General features: G+C 44.3%; 1 protein-coding gene across 2 annotated transcripts in view; it reads right to left on the bottom strand.

Annotated features, from left to right (window-relative positions):
• The window catches only part of LOC139478918 (nuclear factor 1 X-type-like), a 273,086-nt gene extending 262,653 nt beyond the window's left edge, over nucleotides 1-10,433 (bottom strand). The window contains exon 1 of one of the 2 annotated variants that reach the window (XM_071261607.1): nucleotides 10,159-10,433. In XM_071261607.1, the coding sequence (XP_071117708.1) occupies nucleotides 10,159-10,296 (138 nt within the window). In that variant the 5' untranslated portion in view covers nucleotides 10,297-10,433. The remainder of the gene's footprint in view (nucleotides 1-10,158) is intronic. The other variant, XM_071261605.1, reaches the window with a different exon arrangement.
• Nucleotides 10,434-19,340: the final 8,907 nt, after the last annotated feature.

Raw genomic sequence — 19,340 nt, 5'->3', positions numbered from 1 at the left:
AATGTGTGTCAGGATGCAGTGCAGGACATGTGTGTAATATGTGTCAGGATGCAGGACATATGTGTCATGTGTGCCAGGATGCAGGGCCTGTGTGTAACGTGTCAGGGTGCAGTTCCTGTGTGTTACCTGTTTCAGGATGCAGGCCTGTGTGTAACGTGTGTCAGGATGCGTGGCCTGTGTTTAACGTGTGTCAGGATGCAGGACCTGTGTTTAACGTGTGTCAAGATGGATGACCTGGGTGTAATGTGTGTCAGAATGCAGGGTCTGTGTGTAACGTGTGTCAGGGTGCAGAACATCTGTGTAAGATGCGTCAAGATGGGTGACCTGTGTGTAATGTGTGTCAGGATGCAGGGCCTGTGAGTAACGTGTGTCAGGATACAGGACCAGGTAGCCGGGCCTGTGCATGAGGATGCAGGGTCTGTGAGTAACGTGCGTCAAGGTGTGTGATCTGTGTGTAACGTGTGTCAGGATACGATGCCTGTGTATAGTGTAACGGGTGACAGGATGTAGTGCCTGAGTGTATCGTATCGTGTCTGTGTGTAATGTGTGTGAGGATGCAGTGCCTGTGTGTAACATGTGTATGTATGCAGGGCCTGTGTGTAACGTGTGTCTGGATGCAGGGCCTATGTGTAACATATGCTAGGATGCGCGGCCAAGACATAACGTTCAAAGATGCAGGGCCTATGTGTAATGTGTGTCAGGATGCAGAACAGCTGTGTAATGTGCGTCAAGATGCGTGCCCTGTGGGTAACGTGTGTCATGATGATGGGCCTGTGTTTAACGTGTGTCCGGATGCATGGACTGTGGGTAACGTGTGTCAGGATGCAGGACCTGTGTGTAACGTGCGTCAGGATGCAGTATAGGACATGAGTGTAATGTGTGTCAGGATGCAGGACATATGTGTAACGTGTGCCAGGATGCAGGGCCTGTGTGTAACGTGTCAGGGTGCAGTGCCTGTGTGTAACATGTGTCAGGATGCAGAATCTGCGTGTTACGTGTGTCAAGGAACAAAGCCTTTGTTTAACGGGTGCCAGGATGCAGGGCCTTTGTGTAAAGTGTGTAAGAATGCTGGACCTGTGTGTAACGTGTGCCAGGATGCAGGGCCTGTGTGTAATGTGTGTCAGGATACAGAGCGTGTGTGTAATCTGTGCCAGGATGCAGGACCTGTGTGTAATGTTCTTCAGGTTGCAGGACCTGTGTGTGACGTGTTTGAATGCAAGACATGTAACGTGTGTCAAAGAAGAAAGCCTTTCTGTAACGTGTGCCAGGATGCAGGGCCTGTGTGTGACGTGTGTCTGGATACAGAGCCTGTGTGTAATGGATGCCACGATGTAGGGCCTGTGTGTAACGTGTCAGGATACAGCGCCTCTGTGTTACGTGTAGCAGGGTGCAGGGCCCGAGTATAACGTGTGTTAGGATGCAGTATCTGCGTGTAATGTGTGTCAAGGAACAAAGGTTGTGGTTAACGGGTGCCAGGATGCAGGGCCTGTGCTTAACGCACGTCAGTATGCGGGGACTGTGGATAACGTGTGTCAGGATACAGGACCTGTGTGTAATGGTTGTCAGATGCATGGATTGTGCGTAATGCGCGTCAGAATACTGGGCCTGTATGTAACTTGTGTCAGGATGCGCGACCAGGATGCAGGACCAGTGTGTGTCGTGTGCCAGGATTCAGGTCCTGTGTGTAACATATATAAGGATGCATATCCTGTGTGTAAGGTGTGTCAGGATACAGGGCCTGTCTTTAACACATGTCAAGATGGGTGACCTGTGTGTTACGTGTGTCACGATACAGGGTCTGTGTTTAACGTGTGTCAGGATGCAGAACATCTGTGTCAGATGCGCCAAGATGGGTGACCTGTGTGTAACGTGTGTCAGAATACTGGGCCTGTATGTAAGGTGTGTAAGGATGCGCGTCCAGGATGCAGGACCAGTGTGTGTCGTGTGCAAGGATTCAGGTCCTGCGTGTAACGTATGTCAGGATGCATAGCCTGTGTATTACGTGTGCCAGGATGCAGTGCCTGTGTGTTACCTGTATCAGGATACAGGGCTTGTGTGTAACGTGTGTCAGGATGCAGGGTCTGTGTGTAACGTGTGTCAGTATGCAGAACATCTGTTTAAGGTGCGCCAAGACGGGTGACCTGTGTGTAACGTGTGTCATGATTCAGGAGATGTGTGTAACATGCTTCAAGATGGGTGACCTGTTTGTAACGTGTGTCAAGATGCAGGGCCTGTGTTAAACGTGCGTCAGGATGCAGGGTCTGTGAATAACGTGCGTCAAGGTTCATGATCTGTGTGTAACGTGTCAGGATACGATGCCTGTGTGTAACGGGTGACAGGATGTAGAGCCTGAGTGTATCGTGTCAGGATTCAGGGTCTGTGTGTAATGTGTGTAGGTACGCAGGTCCTGTGTGTAACGTGTGTCTGGATGCAGGGTCTGTGTGTAAGGTGTGTTAGGATGCAGGGCCAGTGTGTAACATATGCCAGGACGCGTGGCCAAGACGTAACGTGTCAAGTTGCAGGGCCTGTGTGTAATGTGTGTCAGGATGCAGTGCAGGACATGTGTGTAATATGTGTCAGGATGCAGGACATATGTGTCATGTGTGCCAGGATGCAGGGCCTGTGTGTTATGTGTCAGGGTGCAGTTCCTGTGTGTTACCTGTTTCAGGATGCAGGCCTGTGTGTAACGTGTGTCAGGATGCAGGGCCTGTGTTTAACGTGTGTCAGGATGCAGGGCCTGTGTTTAACGTGTGTCAAGATGGATGACCTGGGTGTAATGTGTGTCAGAATGCAGGGTCTGTGTGTAACGTGTGTCAGGGTGCAGAACATCTGTGTAAGATGCGTCAAGATGGGTGACCTGTGTGTAATGTGTGTCAGGATGCAGGGCCTGTGAGTAACGTGTGTCAGGATACAGGACCAGGTAGCCGGGCCTGTGCTTGAGGATGCAGGGTCTGTGAGTAACGTGCGTTAGGTGCGTGATCTGTGTGTAACGTGTCAGGATACGCTGCCTGTGTGTAACGGGTGACAGGATGTAGAGTGTATAGTGTCAAGATGCGTCAAGATGGGTGACCTGTGTGTAATGTGTGTCAGGATGCAGGGCCTGTGAGTAACGTGTGTCAGGATACAGGACCAGGTAGCCGGGCCTGTGCTTGAGGATGCAGGGTCTGTGTGTAATGTGCGTCAAGATGCGTGACCTGTGTGTAACGTGTGTCAGGATGAAGGGCCTGTGTTTAACGTGTGTCAGGATGCCTGGTCTGTGGGTAACGTGTGTCAGGATGCAGGAACTGTGTGTAACGTGCGTCAGGATGCAGTATAGGACATGTGTGTAATGTGTGTCAAGATGCAGGACATATGTGTAACGTGTGCCAGGATGCAGGGCCTGTGTGTAACGTGTCAGGGTGCAGTGCCTGTGTGTAACATATGTCAAGATGCAGAATCTGCGTGTTACGTGTGTCAAGGAACAAAGCCTTTGTTTAACGGGTGCCAGGATGCAGGACCTTTGTGTAAAGTGTGTTAGAATGCTGGACCTGTGTGTAACGTGTGCCAGGATGCAGGGCCTGTGTGTAATGTGTGTAATCTGTGCCAGGATGCAGGACCTGTGTGTAATGTTCTTCAGGTTGCAGGACCTGTGTGTGACGTGTTTGAATACAAGACGTGTAACGTGTGTCAAGGAAGAAAGACTTTCTGTAACGTGTGCCAGGATGCAGGGCCTGTGTGTGACGTGTGTCTTGATACAAAGCCTGTGTGTAATGGATGCCACGATGTAGGGCCTGTGTGTAACGTGTCAGGATGCAGTGCCTCTGTAGCAGGGTGCAGGACATCTGTGTAAAACATGTGCCAGGATGTAGGGCCTGTGTGTAATGTGTCATGATGCAGGCCTGTGTGTAACGAGTGTCAGGATGCAGGGTCTGTGAGTAACGTGTCAGGATACAGAACCTGTGTGTAACGTGACAGGATGCAGGGCCTGTGTTTAACGTGCGTCAGGATGCAGGGTCTCTAAGTAACGTGCGTCAAGGTGTGTGATCTATGTGTAACGTGTCAGGATACGATGCCTGTGTATGGTGTAACGGGTGACAGGATGTAGTGCCTGAGTGTATCGTGTCAGGATGCAGTGTCTGTTTGTAATGTGTGTGAGGATGCAGGGCCTGTGTGTAACATGTGTCTGGATGCAGGGCCTGTGTGTAACGTGTGTCTGGATGCAGGGCCTATGTGTAACATATGCCAGGATGCGCGGCCTAGACGTAACGTGCAAAGATGCAGGCCCTATGTGTAATGTGTGTCAGGATGCAGAACAGCTGTGTAATGTGCGTCAAGATGCGTGCCCTGTGGGTAACGTGTGTCAGGATGCAGGACCTGTGTGTAACGTGCGTCAGGATGCAGTATAGGACATGTGTGTAATGTGTGTCAGGATGCAGGACATATGTGTAACGTGTGCCAGGATGCAGAATCTGCGTGTTACGTGTGTCAAGGAAAAAAGCCTTTGTTTAACGGATGCCAGGATGCAGGGCCTTTGTGTAAAGTGTGTTAGAATGCTGGACCTTTGTGTAACGTGTGCCAGGATGCAGAATCTGCGTGTTACGTGTGTCAAGGAAAAAAGCCTTTGTTTAACGGATGCCAGGATGCAGGGCCTTTGTGTAAAGTGTGTTAGAATGCTGGACCTTTGTGTAACGTGTGCCAGGATGCAGGGCCTGTGTGTGAGGTGTGTCTGGATACAGAGCCTGTGTTTAATGGATGCCACGATGTAGGGCCTGTGTGTAACGTGTCAGGATGCAGCGCCTCTGTGTTACGTGTAGCAGGGTGCAGGGCCCGAGTATAACGTGTGTTAGGATGCAGTATCTGCGTGTAACGTGTGTCAAGGAACAAAGCTTGTGGTTAACGGGTGCCAGGATGCAGGGTATGTGAGTAACGGGTTAGGATGCAGAACATCTGGTCTATTGTCAGGATACAGTTGGTTTACGTTCTCATGGTGTATTGTCAAGACACAATGATTGATTGATTGAGCATGGTTTTATTCCGCTTTTAGCAGTATGCCACCAGTAATGGGCTTCACACATTTAACCCATGTGGGAAATCGAACCCGGGCTTTCGGCGTGACGCACGAACCCTTTAACCACTAGGCTAGCCCATCGCCCTTAGGACACAATGACCCTGCATTTACATGGTATATTGTCAAGAAAGTGTGAAACCGATTGACATGGGGTATTGTCAATACGCAATGACCCAACATTTAAAAGGTGCGCTGTCAAGACACAATTACCCTACATTTACATGATGTATTCTCAAAAACACAATGACTCTGCATTTACATGGTGTATTGTCAAGACACAATAGACAAACATTCACATGTTCTGTTGTCAAGACAAAATGATCCTACATTTACGTAGTGTGTTGTGAGAAGTCTACCTTTACATGGCGTGCTGTTAGGACACACTGACTTCCGGACTTCCAAAAGTCAAATTTCCGTTCATGTCGAGCAAAATTCCAGCAGCTCCAGCTTTTTGGGTTTACTTTTCACAACTTTTGAGATACAATCGAACATGCTCTTTCTACCAAAATTTCAAAGAGCGTCATACGACTCTGGCATTCAAGACCTCACTAAAGCTTACAAAATGTTTTATAGTGGGAAATTTCCAAATTCGACGCATCAGTGACAAAAATGATGTCCGATGCAAGCCAGGAGAACAATTAACTTGCATTTGCATGTGTTTGTGACTGGTACCACCGGTGGGGCAGGATATGATCACCATTTCGCGTACACCTGGTATCATCACTATGTTATAGTGACTCATAAACACATGCTCATGATATAGTCGGAAACGAACAATTTCCCATGAAAATGGAAAGGGATTTGTCGCTTTCATATAAATTTACACGGTTTTTTGTCAAGACACAAATACCCTACATTTACACGGTGTATTGTCAGGACACAATGACCCTACATTTACACGGTGTGTTGTCAAGACACAATGACCCTACATTTACACGGTGTGTTGTCAAGACACAATGACCCTACATTTACACGGTGTGTTGTCAAGACACAATGACCCTACATTTACACGGTGTGTTGTCAAGACACAGTGACCCTACATTTACATGGTGTGTTGTCAAGACACAGTGACCCTACATTTACATGGTGTATTGACAAGACACAATGACCCTACATTTACATGGTATGTTGTCAAGAAACAGTGACCCTACATTTATATGGTGTGTTGTCAAGACATAGTGATCCTACATTTACATGGTGTGTTGTCAAGACACAGTGACCCTACATTTACATGGTGTGTTGTCAAGAAACAGTGACCCTACATTTATATGGTGTCTTGTCAAGACACAGTGACCCTACATTTATATGGTGTGTTGTCAAGACAGTGACCCTACATTTACATGGTGTGTTGTCAAGACAGTGACCCTACATTTACATGGTGTGTTGTCAAGACACAGTGACCCTACATTTACATGGTGTGTTGTCAAGAGACAGTGACCCTACATTTACACGGTGTGTTGTCAAGACACAGTGACCCTACATTTACATGGTGTGTTGTCAAGACACAGTGACCCTACATTTACATGGTGTGTTGTCAAGAGACAGTGACCCTACATTTACATGGTGTGTTGTCAAGACACAGTGACCCTACATTTATATGGTGTGTTGTCAAGACAGTGACCCTACATTTACATGGTGTGTTGTCAAGACACAGTGACCCTACATTTACATGGTGTGTTGTCAAGAGACAGTGACCCTACATTTATATGGTGTGTTGTCAAGACACAGTGACCCTACATTTACATGGTGTGTTGTCAAGACACAGTGACCCTACATTTACATGGTGTGTTGTCAAGACACAGTGACCCTACATTTACATGGTGTGTTGTCAAGACACAGTGACCCTACATTTACATGTTGTAATGTGGGTACATGTAATAGGTATTGCGAAAGTACTTTGTGTGTTGCACATAGACAGTAAAGGTGAAACTCTGCTGTCAGAAAACATTTGGATACAATGTGTAACACGCACTAAGTGTATTAAACAGTTCACCAACAGCAATTACTCATCATCGCCAACAAAATCTATTTTTTAACAGTATATATTTTTTGGTTAGCATGAAATATCATTTCACTATGGCAACAACAAAGTCTTACTTCGTTGATAAATCATAACTAGACCAATAAATTACATGAAGGTTTATGGTTTGGTATTGTCAGTATAATGAGGTCTGGCACATACAGTATCTGTGTTTAATTGAATGCAAGGTCACAATGTAAGACATTAAAAAGGTGTATACACTGTTAATGAACATACTGAGATACACATGACCCCGGGAAGATTCGTCTTCAGAAACCCACGGCCCTCGGACTTGGCTGATGGATGTCATCATATATATATCACTGGAGCAGTTGCGTATGGTGTTGCACATTTACAAATTAATTGGCTCAAAGCCTCTCTATAGCGCAGCTACTTTAAGATGTCACGGGCCAACATGTCCTGATCCTCATTGCCCCGACTTTCAAATCAAACGTTTCGTGGTTTTTGTGCACATACAAAGCTAAAATCCCCAGCACTGTTAAGACAGATACTTTAGGAACTCCCAACAATAGCTGTAATCAATAACACATCGAGCAGGACAAAAGATTACGCTTTTGATTATTGTATATTATTGTTGATAAGTAATATACGCACTTGAGTTGAAGTGTCAGCTTAATTAAAAAAACTGATTTACATGACTAGTAAATAATAAGTTCTTCAATGTATCACCTATGAATAAGAAACAAAAAAACAAAAGTGTGCCAAATGAGAACTAATGTGTTGAATAGCGATTATACAGGGTCACCTTTTACATTAGCGTTGGCTAATAGTTGCAAGCTACTTCAGCATTTAAATATTTTTATTTCACAGTCTGGAGAAAACATTATGTTCTGCTACGTTCATTGTGCCATCAAATTCAGAATCACTGAAGAAATAAGTTAAGATCACTTTCTTTGTGAAATGCATGTGTTGTATGTCTGTGTTATTTAACTAAATAAATCTTAACTAAACCTTGGGTCGCTTAACGCACAAATATGTTATGTCTGACGTGAATGTGAAAATATTATGTACATAAACAAAGGGGAATCACCACTAATTACATTTATATATAGAAATTATGAATTGAGACTTATAGCTACATGTAGTTAGTATTTTGTCAAGCGAGATTTCCTATGACGGGGCAAGTGGCAAAATCTTATCATCAACTGCTGCATCTAAGGCACTTTTTGTCTAACATGCGGTCAATGAATACTCTGCTAAATGTTGAAACAAAACTGTGTGATGAAGTAACACAACTATTACCAGACGACTCTGCTTTGCTTTACAACTGCTTTGTAGACAAATTTGATGAATCGTCGTGACCTTTTGCATACTGATCGACTTGAAATTCATTTATTGATGACATCGACTAATGACATTGTATTATGTTGAAGCTCTTTCCTGAGATGTCCTGTTGATTCTCAACTTCTCATCAATATATCATAGTTTTAAAAGAGGTACTACCGAGTTGGACTACGAAGGTAGCAGTTACCCATGAGCAGCAGTAATGGGTAATCACGGCTAAGCCATTCAGTGGACCACCGCTGCTGGTGATGTCAGGTGTCGAATGAATGCCGACATATACTGCAACCTTTTGAGATATCACAATTCCGTTTTTCCATGACTGGGGTTAAAACCCAAAATGAGGTTTCAATCGTAGATCCGATACTTGTAAATCTCATTCGAAGCCGAACGAGTCAGGTTTCGGTCGTGGCTCCCATACCTGTAAATCTCATTCGAAGCCGAACGAGTCAGGTTTCGATCGTATATCCTATACCTGTAAATCTCACTCTAAGCCGAACGAGTCAGGTTTCGATCGTCGTAGCTCCCATACCTGTATATCTCACTTGAAGCCGAACGAGTCAGGTTTCGATCGTCGTAGCTCCCATACCTGTACATCTCACTTGAAGCCGAACGAGTCAGGTTCCGATCGTAGATCCGATACCTGTAAATCTAATTCGAAGCCGAACGAGTCAGGTTTCGATCGTGGATCCGATACCTGTAAATCTCATTCGAAGCTGAACGAGTCAGGTTTCGATCGTAGATACTCAAACTAATAATACCTCGCTCAAAAGTTTGAGAAGAATATTTTTCGCACATATTGTGAGATTTATTTTGTTTGGAATAACCTGTGGGCAAAGTATTTTTTCCCTGTAATTTCGAAAAGTTTAACTTAAACAATTTTCAGATCACAGGCCCCTATCACAACATCAAATGTTGGGCCCAGAAGAGGAGCAATGCTTGTCATGGACGGGGTAGCGTTCGGGTGACACTGTTGTGGGTTGGCGGTGGTTGTAAATGTGTGGAGATGGATAGGGCGGGGGGATGGGGTGGGATGGTGGGGGTATTACTTGTAACGTTAAGCTTTGGCCCTGTAGTGCCTACAGTTTCTCAGGATTGTTGAATTGAACACGGCAGGTTACTTGTTTAGAATCAATACAAAACAATGGCGAATCCGTAATTCAACAAACCGCCTTTGAAGGCCTGTAGACAGAATATCTGCTTGTACTACTTAGGCTTATAGAATTCCCTTCAACAACATTTCTCAAATTCGGCTACACGGTCATTCAGACGATATCATCATGATAATATAGTTTTACAGGTGGCTTTATTCGTTGATGATGGACGGTAAGATGCCGATGATTATAATGAGGGTAGTGGTGATGGTGTCGATAAGGATGGTGGCCGTATGGTGTCAATGACGATGATGGCAGTGGAATGCCGATAAGGATGGTGACAGTGGGATGTCGATAAGGATGGTGACACAAGTGCTCCGCTAAGGTTGGTGACAGTGGGGAAATGTCGCTGCTGAAGTTATGAGGTAACAGTGATACTGCAACACGCGCAAATGTATATGAGTTTTAAATTAATTGAAACATCTTAACGCTGCAATGATGTTTCATCAACTAGAAAAGTCAATAGAGAACATGTTGTATCATCATATCAATTTCATGAAGATTTCCATCTATCACTGACACCCTCGTTCAGCATAAATTCCTTATGAGACAGAATCGTATAAAGTGTGAACGTGAACAATCTGTGTAAACAATTTCGATTTCGTCGAGAAACTGTGGAGAAGAATGCCACTTACCGTTGGGTATGCGTCGTACTGCATAGGCGGACAATGCCTTGAGTCTGCTGCACCAGGTGGGGGGCGGGGGTGGTGATGGTGGTGAGGAGGGTACACGCTAGAGTCAGGGCCGGGGTGGTGGTCTCTGATGTACATCATGACCGAGTATATACTTCAAAGTCTGGATCGGCTGTACGCTGTCCAGGTGAGTTCTAGAAAGGGTTTGTTGTGTCCACCCTATCCGACAAGTAGTCAGAGAGTGCCTCCACAGGCCTACCAGCTAGCTACCTGTGAGAGGACGACCCGTCTGCGTATATAAGCACACATTCAGCACTCACTGATTGGCGCAAAGCAAATCGGTGAGTCGGCAGAGCGGCCCGGCTCCACGCGCCCCGCCACAGTTCTCCATCACACCAGCCCACTGCTAATGCAACAATAAATTCACACACTCCAGGTACTGTTATCACCGTTGGGCAGCGAATATACTCCATATATAAAGCATCTCTTCTATTGTGGATACACCTTGCAAGTCGACGATGACACCCATTCCGTAAGTATGAACCTTGAAACAAGACGGTATTTTCAAGCAGAACTTCCACAACTGTCATACCTGGTCTTTACAGACACCTCGAGGAGCGGAATACACGAGGGAGGCAAGATACACCACGAGTCGACTGTTAAAGAGATATCTTCATTCGGATATTTGGCCAAGTTGCAGAGCTTCTATTCATTCAATCAGCTCCAACGAAACTTACCCATGTGTCTTGTGCGGGCACTATGCCCAGTAGTATCAAACAACGTATGCTAAGTTTTCTTGACATTATATAATAGTGTTGCCAGCCACAACATCTTGAGGGCAGAAAATACATTAAGTAATGCCTGTTTCGTGTATATATTGTTATACATATGTGTTTTGTTTGATGATTTAAAGTTTATAAACGCGATATGGGCTTGTGTATTTGAAGGTGCCTGTGACAGTGTGGTCTTTTCTGTTGCAACATTATTTACAAGAAGTTCCTGGGTTTGTTCTCACGTCTATGAATTGCTGACAAACAAAGTATATTCGCAAAGGGTCAGGTAAGTACAATGGAGTTCTGTTGATAATAATATTAGATTAACTAAAATAATGGCTAGTCAATATGTTCTGTGGGAAGCGTAACTATCCAATCATGGGATACACAACGACGTAAGTCAGCTTACAGCGGGAAGTGTCAGTGTCATAAGATGAGGGCTAGTTAATATCTACTGTGGAAGGTGGCAGGTGGAAGGTGGAAGTGTCCTGTCTTGGGGTAAGACGAGGGCTAGTTAATGTGTACTGTGGGAGATTGAAGTGTCCTGCCATGGGGTATGACGATGGCTACTTAATGTGTACTGTGTAAGGTGTAAGTGTACTGTGTAAGGTGTAAGTGTTCTGTCTTTGGGTATGACGATGGATAGTTAATGTGAACTGTGGAGGGTGGAAGTGTCCTGCCATGAGGTATGACGATGGCTAGTTAATATGTACTGTGGAAGGTGGAAGTGTCCTGTCTAGGGGTGACGAGGGCTAGTTAATGTTTACTATGGGAGGTGGAAGTGTCCTGCCATGGGGTATGACGAGGGCTAGTTAATGTGTACTGTGGAAGGTGGAAGTGTCCTGCCATGGGGTATGACGATGGCTAGTTAATGTGTACTGTGGAAGGTGGAAGTGTCCTGTCTAGGGGTGACGAGGGCTAGTTAATGTTTACTTTGGGAGGTGGAAGTGTCCTGCCATGGGGTATGACGAGGGCTAGTTAATGTGTACTGTGGAAGGTGGAAGTGTCATGTCATGGGGGTATGACGAGGGCTAGTTAATGTGAACTGTGGAAGGTGTAAGTGTCCTGCCATGGGGTATGACGAGGACTAGTTAATGTGTACTGTGGAAGGTGTAAGTGTCCTGTCATGGGGTATGACGAGGACTAGTTAATGTGTACTGTGGAAGGTGGAAGTGTCCTGTCATGGGGTATGACGAGGGATAGTTAATGTGTACTGTGGACAATTGAAGTGTCTTACCATGGGGTATGACGAGGACTAGTTAATGTGTACTGTGAAAGGTGGAAGTGTCATGTCATGGTGTATGACGAGGGCTAGTTAATGTGTACTGTGGAAGGTGGAAGTGTCATGCCATGGGGTATGACGAGGACTAGTTAATGTGTACTGTGGAAGGTGTAAGTGTCCTGTCATGGGGTATGACGATGGCTAGTTAATGTGTACTGTGGAAGGTGTAAGTGTCATGTCATGGGGTACGACGAGGGCTAGTTAATGTGTACTGTGAAAGGTGGAAGTTTCATGTCATGGGGTACGACGAGGACTAGTTAATGTGTACTGTGGAAGGTGTAAGTGTCCTGTCATGGGGTATGACGAGGACTAGTTAATGTGTACTGTGGAATGTGGAAGTGTCCTGTCATGGGGTATGGTGAGGGCTAGTTAATGTGTACTGTGAATGTGTAAGTGTCCTGCCTTTGGGTATGACGAGGGCTAGTTGATGTGAATTGTGGCAGTGTAAGTGTCCTGTCATGTGGTATGACGAGGACTAGTTAATGTCCATTGTGGAAGGTGTAAGTGTCCTGTCATGGGGTATGGCGAGGACTAGTTAATGTGTACTGTGGAAGGTGTAAGTGTCCTGTCATGGGGTATGACGAGGGCTAGTTAATGTGTACTGTGGAAGGTGGAAGTGTCATGTCATGGTGTATGACGAGGGCTAGTTAATGTGTACTGTGGAAGGTGTAAGTGTCCTGTCTAGGGGTATGACGAGGACTAGTTAATGTGTACTGTGGAAGGTGTAAGTGTCCTGTCATGGGGTATGACGAGGGCTAGCTAATGTGTACTGTGGAAGGTGTGAGTGTCCTGCCATGGGGTACGACGAGGACTAGTTAATGTGTACTGTGGAAGGTGGAAGTGTCATGTCATGGGGTATGGTGAGGGCTAGTTAATGTGTACTGTGGAAGGTGGAAGTGTCATGTCATGGGGGTATGACGAGGGCTAGTTAATATGTACTGTGGAAGGTGTAAGTGCCCTGTCTTGGGGGTATGACGAGGACTAGTTAATGTGTACTGTGGAAGTGTAAGTGTCATGTCATGGGGTATGGCGAGGACTAGTTAATGTTTACTGTGAAAGGTGGAAGTGTCCTGTCTAGGGGTGACGAGGGCTAGTTAATGTTTACTATGGTGGGTGGAAGTGTCCTGCCATTGGGTATGACAAGGGCTAGTTAATGTGAATTGTGGCAGTGTAAGTGTCCTGTCACGGGGTATGACGAGGACTAGTTCATGTGTACTGTGGAAGATGGAAGTGTCCTGTCATATCGAATGACGAGGGCTAGTTAATGTTTACTGTGGAAGGTGTACGTGCCCTGTCATGGGGCATGACGATGGCTAGTTAATGTGTACTGTAGAAGGTGTAAGTGCCCTATCATGGGGTATGATGAGCTAATGTACATGTATAATGTATGATGTGTACTGTGAAAGTGTAAGTGTCCTGGCATGGGGTATGACGAGGGATAGTTAATGTGTACTGTGGAAGGTGGAATTGTCATATCATTGGGCATGATAGGCTAGTTAATATGTACTGTGGAAGATGAAAGTGTCCTGTCATGGGGGTATGACGAGGGCTAGTTAATGTGTACTGTGGAAGGTGTAAGTGTCCTGCCATGGGGTATGACGAGGGCTAGTTAATGTGTACTGTGGAAGATGAAAGTGTCCTGTCATGGGGGTATGACGAGGGCTAGTTAATGTGTACTGTGGAAGGTGTAAGTGTCCTGCCATGGGGTATGACGAGGGCTAGTTAATGTGTACTGTGGAAGGTGGAAGTGTCATGTCATGGGGGTATGACGAGGGCTAGTTAATGTGAACTGTGGAAGGTGTAAGTGTCTTGCCATTGGGTCCTGCAGTTAAACATGGATATAACACTCAGACACAGCCGACCTGTCCTTGCTTTATCCCATTAATGTTGGAATGCCGAGTCTGTTAACGTCTGTTGGTATTGCGATCCAACCACCCGACCTTCCACTCTATCCACACCAGACCACGGAGACGGTCTGGGGATTTTACGTTGGCTGAGTGAGAGAGTCCGCTTTGTAATCAGTATTTCAGTTGTATCACGACTTGTGATCTTGGCTCTTGGCGTGTGGAACTGGGAGTGAGGGGGGATCTGAAGTTATACAGGTCTTAAACGTTACCCCATTATTGGTGAAGCCCACGAGGACGGGTATAGTGATGACAAACATAATTAGGCCGAGCCAGGATCGAAACTCACGATCATAGGTTTCTTGCCAACTATGCACACAGACTTGCGACTCCATAGACAACGGTACCACCCTTTGCACCCTGCAATGTGTATGGTCGAAACTGGTCAAACTATCGCACCATAATGTCAAGTCAGTGTGTACTGTGGAAAGCGTACGTATCCTTTCAAGAGATGTAACGAGGGCTAGTCGTGGGGGGTGGGGTTGGGTATGAAGGGGGGGCGGGGGGGGGGGGAAGGGGGGGGGGGGGGGCGGAGGAGCATTTGGGGGGTAATAGTTTGATGGTGCTAGGAAACGTTTAGCTGCCGTTTATTAACTGCAGAAATTAAGGTATACTGATAAAACTGTCAGTGTAGCCAGGGTTTGTTAAGGTGGGCGCAATCAAAGATTCGCAACTTATGTGTACTACAAATAAATTGCCAATGTTAAATCCTTACAGGCCCAAGGCCATTGTGTTATGTTTGGTGGGGGATAATTCTGTTGCCGTTACGTTCTTGGAATAATGAAGAAAGCAGACACTCTGTTGCAAGATGGGACAGATCGCATGCGCTTCTCTTTGTTAATATTATAGTCGCTGCTGTGAGAGATAAAATCCCAATCTAGACTTGAACGGGCTCGTCAGTATGTTTTGCTTACATAAGTGAGCACGCAGTATCATGACGATATGAGAACTTGTGGGGCCCGTTTGCTAATTGACCATGAAAACTTTTAATCAGCTGGCTAGGGCGCTCACAGACATTGTAATAATGGCATCGACCACCTCGTGCGGTGCGCGTGGCGAACCCTCGCTCAAAGGCGACAGCAGCTGCATTATGTTGGCGCAGACTTGGGCATCCGCCGTGGACCCAGACAAGTTATTTTTAGTCAACTCCCCTCGCTCCTACAGGTGGCAGAACTGAATATGCGTTCCCTCGCTCTCACTGCAGCCAACGTAGCAGAGAAGCTAGCATATGGTACGCTATAACATAGCGAGTGTGGTAATCAGACACATGTGTGTTACTTCACAGCACGGTGAGCGAAGTGTATCATGTTCACTTACTACAGACAACTAGCAGCCTACAATCTGTCCTCCGCTAGACAATCCGTTTCTCTTGTAAATGTTGGAATAGTGGGAATAGTTTAACGCATATATTGTTGTTATAATTATTTAACTTAACATCGTTTAACATACATTTTAGAGATATGTCTTCATGTTATGTTTGTTTGTTTGTTTGTTTGTTTTCTGTGTTCGTTATCCGCGCACAACAATAGTTCAGTTATATGACTGCTGTCTTTAAATAATCGAGTCTGATGTAAACCAGTGATTGACACCATGAGCATCGATCTACGAAATTGGGACGTAATGACATGCATCAACCAGATCAATGAGCCTGACTTACGACAAGTATGTCACACGTGATGTCAGCAAGTGGATACGTCACCGCGTGGATACAGCAGATAGCTATGATTCCTTCCACCATACAGTTACCACTGGTATAACCGACAGATTTCGAACACCGGAATATAGACCGAAATGTACAAACTCCACACATGGGGAGTCAACCCCGACGGATTACACGCATGTCCAATTAAAGCATTACAACCTCCTATAATTCAGGTGTACCGCGCCCCTCAACACCTTTCATGACAGACAGACAGACAGACAGACAGACAGACAGACATAGTTTATTAAAGTGTCACATGGCATGAAACAATAAGAATACATCATATTAAATTTATCATACCATCCAGCCTAGCTATATGCTTATGAGACACTATTTTAAAACAGATATACACTAGTAATTTCTTACCTAATAGAAAAATAAAATAGATTAAAATGTATTAAAATATACAGATGTCAATCGACTAAGACATATATCATGTAAAACGCTATCTTCTGTTATACATTTCATTAATAGTTGATACTAAAAGTTTGATTAACGAGGCATCAGAGCTTGACATGACGTCAGTTAACACAGTAAAAGTCTTATCAGGTGATTTAAAATCTAAAAGATTAACAAGTTCAAACCTAAGATCATCATAAAAACTACAATAAAAAAGAAAATGAACTTCAGATTCTAGTTGATTACAAAAACGGCACAGTCTCTATTTAAGTGGCGTGTGAGGTTTATTATAGCGACCAGTCTCAATGTGGAGGGGTAGATTACCACAACTTAATTTAGTGACATTTCGTCGCTTATTTCTTGATATAATGGTTTGTAGATAGGGCTCCGGTCGACCATCCTTCTTAAACAGCCTGTAAGTGCGAAGTTTGTTACCATTAAGATTTATGCCGATGTATGTCGGTGGGTGGTAACGTCACAGGGTGCCCAGTGTCTTTGTTACACGTATAACTTGGACATAGGTCTTGTGGTCAAAGAAATAAACGAAAGCACAGATTGTGACGATCAGAATTCAAAATTAAGGGAACACCCATTTGATTTCTCAGGGGCTGGGCGTGGTTTTTTTCAATAAATATTTTGTTCAAAGATATGCCCAAAATGAATAGCTTGTTGGCAGTGGAGAAAAAATGAATAGCTTGTTTTGTGGAAAATACCAAAACGTCAACATCTGTGTGTTAATAGTGAAAATGATTTGCTTGTTTGATGGTGCGCAGCTGGGGATTGTTCTAAACACCCAACCCATCCTACAAATCAAAAGGATGCTCCCAAAGAGGTACTTCATTGTATGTCCGAGTGTTTGCAATATGATAGATAGCGCACATTGTTTTAATTATATGCTATATTTATACAATGATAACCTCGCCGATTTCGTGAATAATATGAATTAAATGTCAAGGGGACAAAGTTCTTTACACAAACGTCAAAGTTATTAAGAATTTACTTTCACTGGAGTGTGAACCTTTATAGAGTGAGGAACTGTATGAAAGTCGGACCTGGAAGACTCTTGTTGCCAGTCTACGCACGGATCGAGTCGATAGTTTGGGGTGCATGTTTTCACTTTGTTCACTAGGATCGGTCGTAGGGAGGGGATATTCGATCCGGGGCATCAGTCAAGCACTTTGACTTTTTACCTTGTCGTCAACTCTGCTGAGTTCAAGTTTAAGGTGTCCAAATGATCAGAAACAAAGCTTCTGTATTTATCCGTGCTGTGGAATTCCAGCGAGGGGTTTCCCCACGGACGTGGAAGTGTTCCGTCTGTGTTTACGTCACGTCAATAAAGCAAAGGCATTGCATGAAGTATGGTGCTGAGAATATGAAGGTAATTGATCTTAGACAATATTCGTGAATTTGACACAAACTTACACCACTGTGCGTAATTTATATGTCATATGGATTTGGGATATGAAGTAAGATAAGGCATGCATTTTGCATATCATATTTTAAAAGTAAATATATATGAACAAAACATTCATTTTAAAAAATAATAACAGAGACAGTGGCACAGTTTGAATATCGTCCGTTCGTTCTTCCATATATATTTAGGGGTTTATTAAAAAATTAACCTCCCAATAATCATGATCCCTAACTTTTCTGTTCAGTGTATATCTCAAACCGTTACTTGCCGCTTCAGTTAAGCCTAATTATTACCAGCACGAAGTATATCTCACGGGGTTACCTCGCGCTCCAGTTAAACCTATATAGCACCCCGGTCTTTGCCTCACCATACATGTAACATGATAAGACACATTTGTCATTTTGATCAGTCGCCTTCTCTTGTTTATTTTAACTGCGATGTAATAATACATCAAATGCAATAGTACAGAAGAGGACAATCAAACATAAGTGATCACAAACATCGTAGCGATAATATTTCGATATTTATTCGGAAACATTGCCGGTAAGCTAGAATAATGTCCCACTTTTGTTTTTTTTTATCTTGTAACACAACATACACAAGACAGTGGGCACAGTGTGTGTGTGTGGGGGGGGGGGGGGGGGCTGGTCGATATTAGTGGAGGACCGTCAGGTGAAATGATCTCACCCTGTCAGTGGGCATTGGGGGAATGGGATTTATTTTACCATCAGGAAATTTGTTCATTAGATTTTAATGGTTTTTAATCTGCTCCTATGTGTATCATGCTGTCTCCCCACACTATTGCACTATAGGTATCAAGCATCACATTCACTGGTAGTGCAGTCACGGCGAATGCACGACTATAAATAAATTAGTTACATCCTGATGGAGAAGGCGGGGATATTTTAATGTGTGCGTGGTGGATATAAATCCCATTGTAGAGTGACTTCACAAAAATATTCGAACTTAAATCTTGTGAACCCCCATTCATAATTGTATTATCGGTAATATTAAAACATTTCATATCAAAAGTAAAAGGAAAATTAGAATAAGTATAGCGGTTATATTAATACATGTTTTTACAGTCTTCAAATATATTCCAAGGTCTGTCCACCAGAATAAGAATCTGTGGAAAATAAAACGTTTCCTAGAAAACACTCGATAACTAGAATTAAAAAAACCAAGCACTCTCATATGAATGAGTTGTAACTACTTCACAATTACAGGGTAGTGGTGTCAACGTCACGATATGAAGCTGTATAAACAATCTTTATGCTATAAATGCGCAATGTGTGCATTGGTCATGTGATGGAGTAAATTGGTGTTGGGAGGAGGAAGCGCGGCTTTATGAAGCACTATGCTGGGAATGTCGGACTCTATGGGACCCGTTCACTCGGCTTTGCCAACAGCTTCGGACGCTCGGTAAATATTAGGACAAGTGAAAACAAAGGGTAGTTAATCCACCTGTAGTTTTGTTGAGCGGAGGATAATCAGACATAACAGGTGAATAAAGGAGGGAGTAGATTCACAGACAAACATGTCTAAGAAGAACGCCAAAGCCCTCGAAGTTGTCCTCCATAAACACGGGATTCCCTGTCTTTACAGCTAAGTAGATATCAAAGAGTCTCCTTGTTTATACTAGACAGTTCAACCTCTGGGTTTCGAGAAATAACTAGTGAGATTCAGCTTCATCAAGCGAAGAGACACAAAT

Source organism: Haliotis cracherodii, unplaced genomic scaffold, assembly GCF_022045235.1.
Source record: "Haliotis cracherodii isolate W230 unplaced genomic scaffold, xgHalCrac1.p SCAF_4, whole genome shotgun sequence".
In the NCBI taxonomy this organism is placed as follows: Eukaryota; Metazoa; Mollusca; class Gastropoda; order Lepetellida; family Haliotidae; genus Haliotis; species Haliotis cracherodii.
This window is presented reverse-complemented; position numbering and strand designations above follow the sequence as displayed.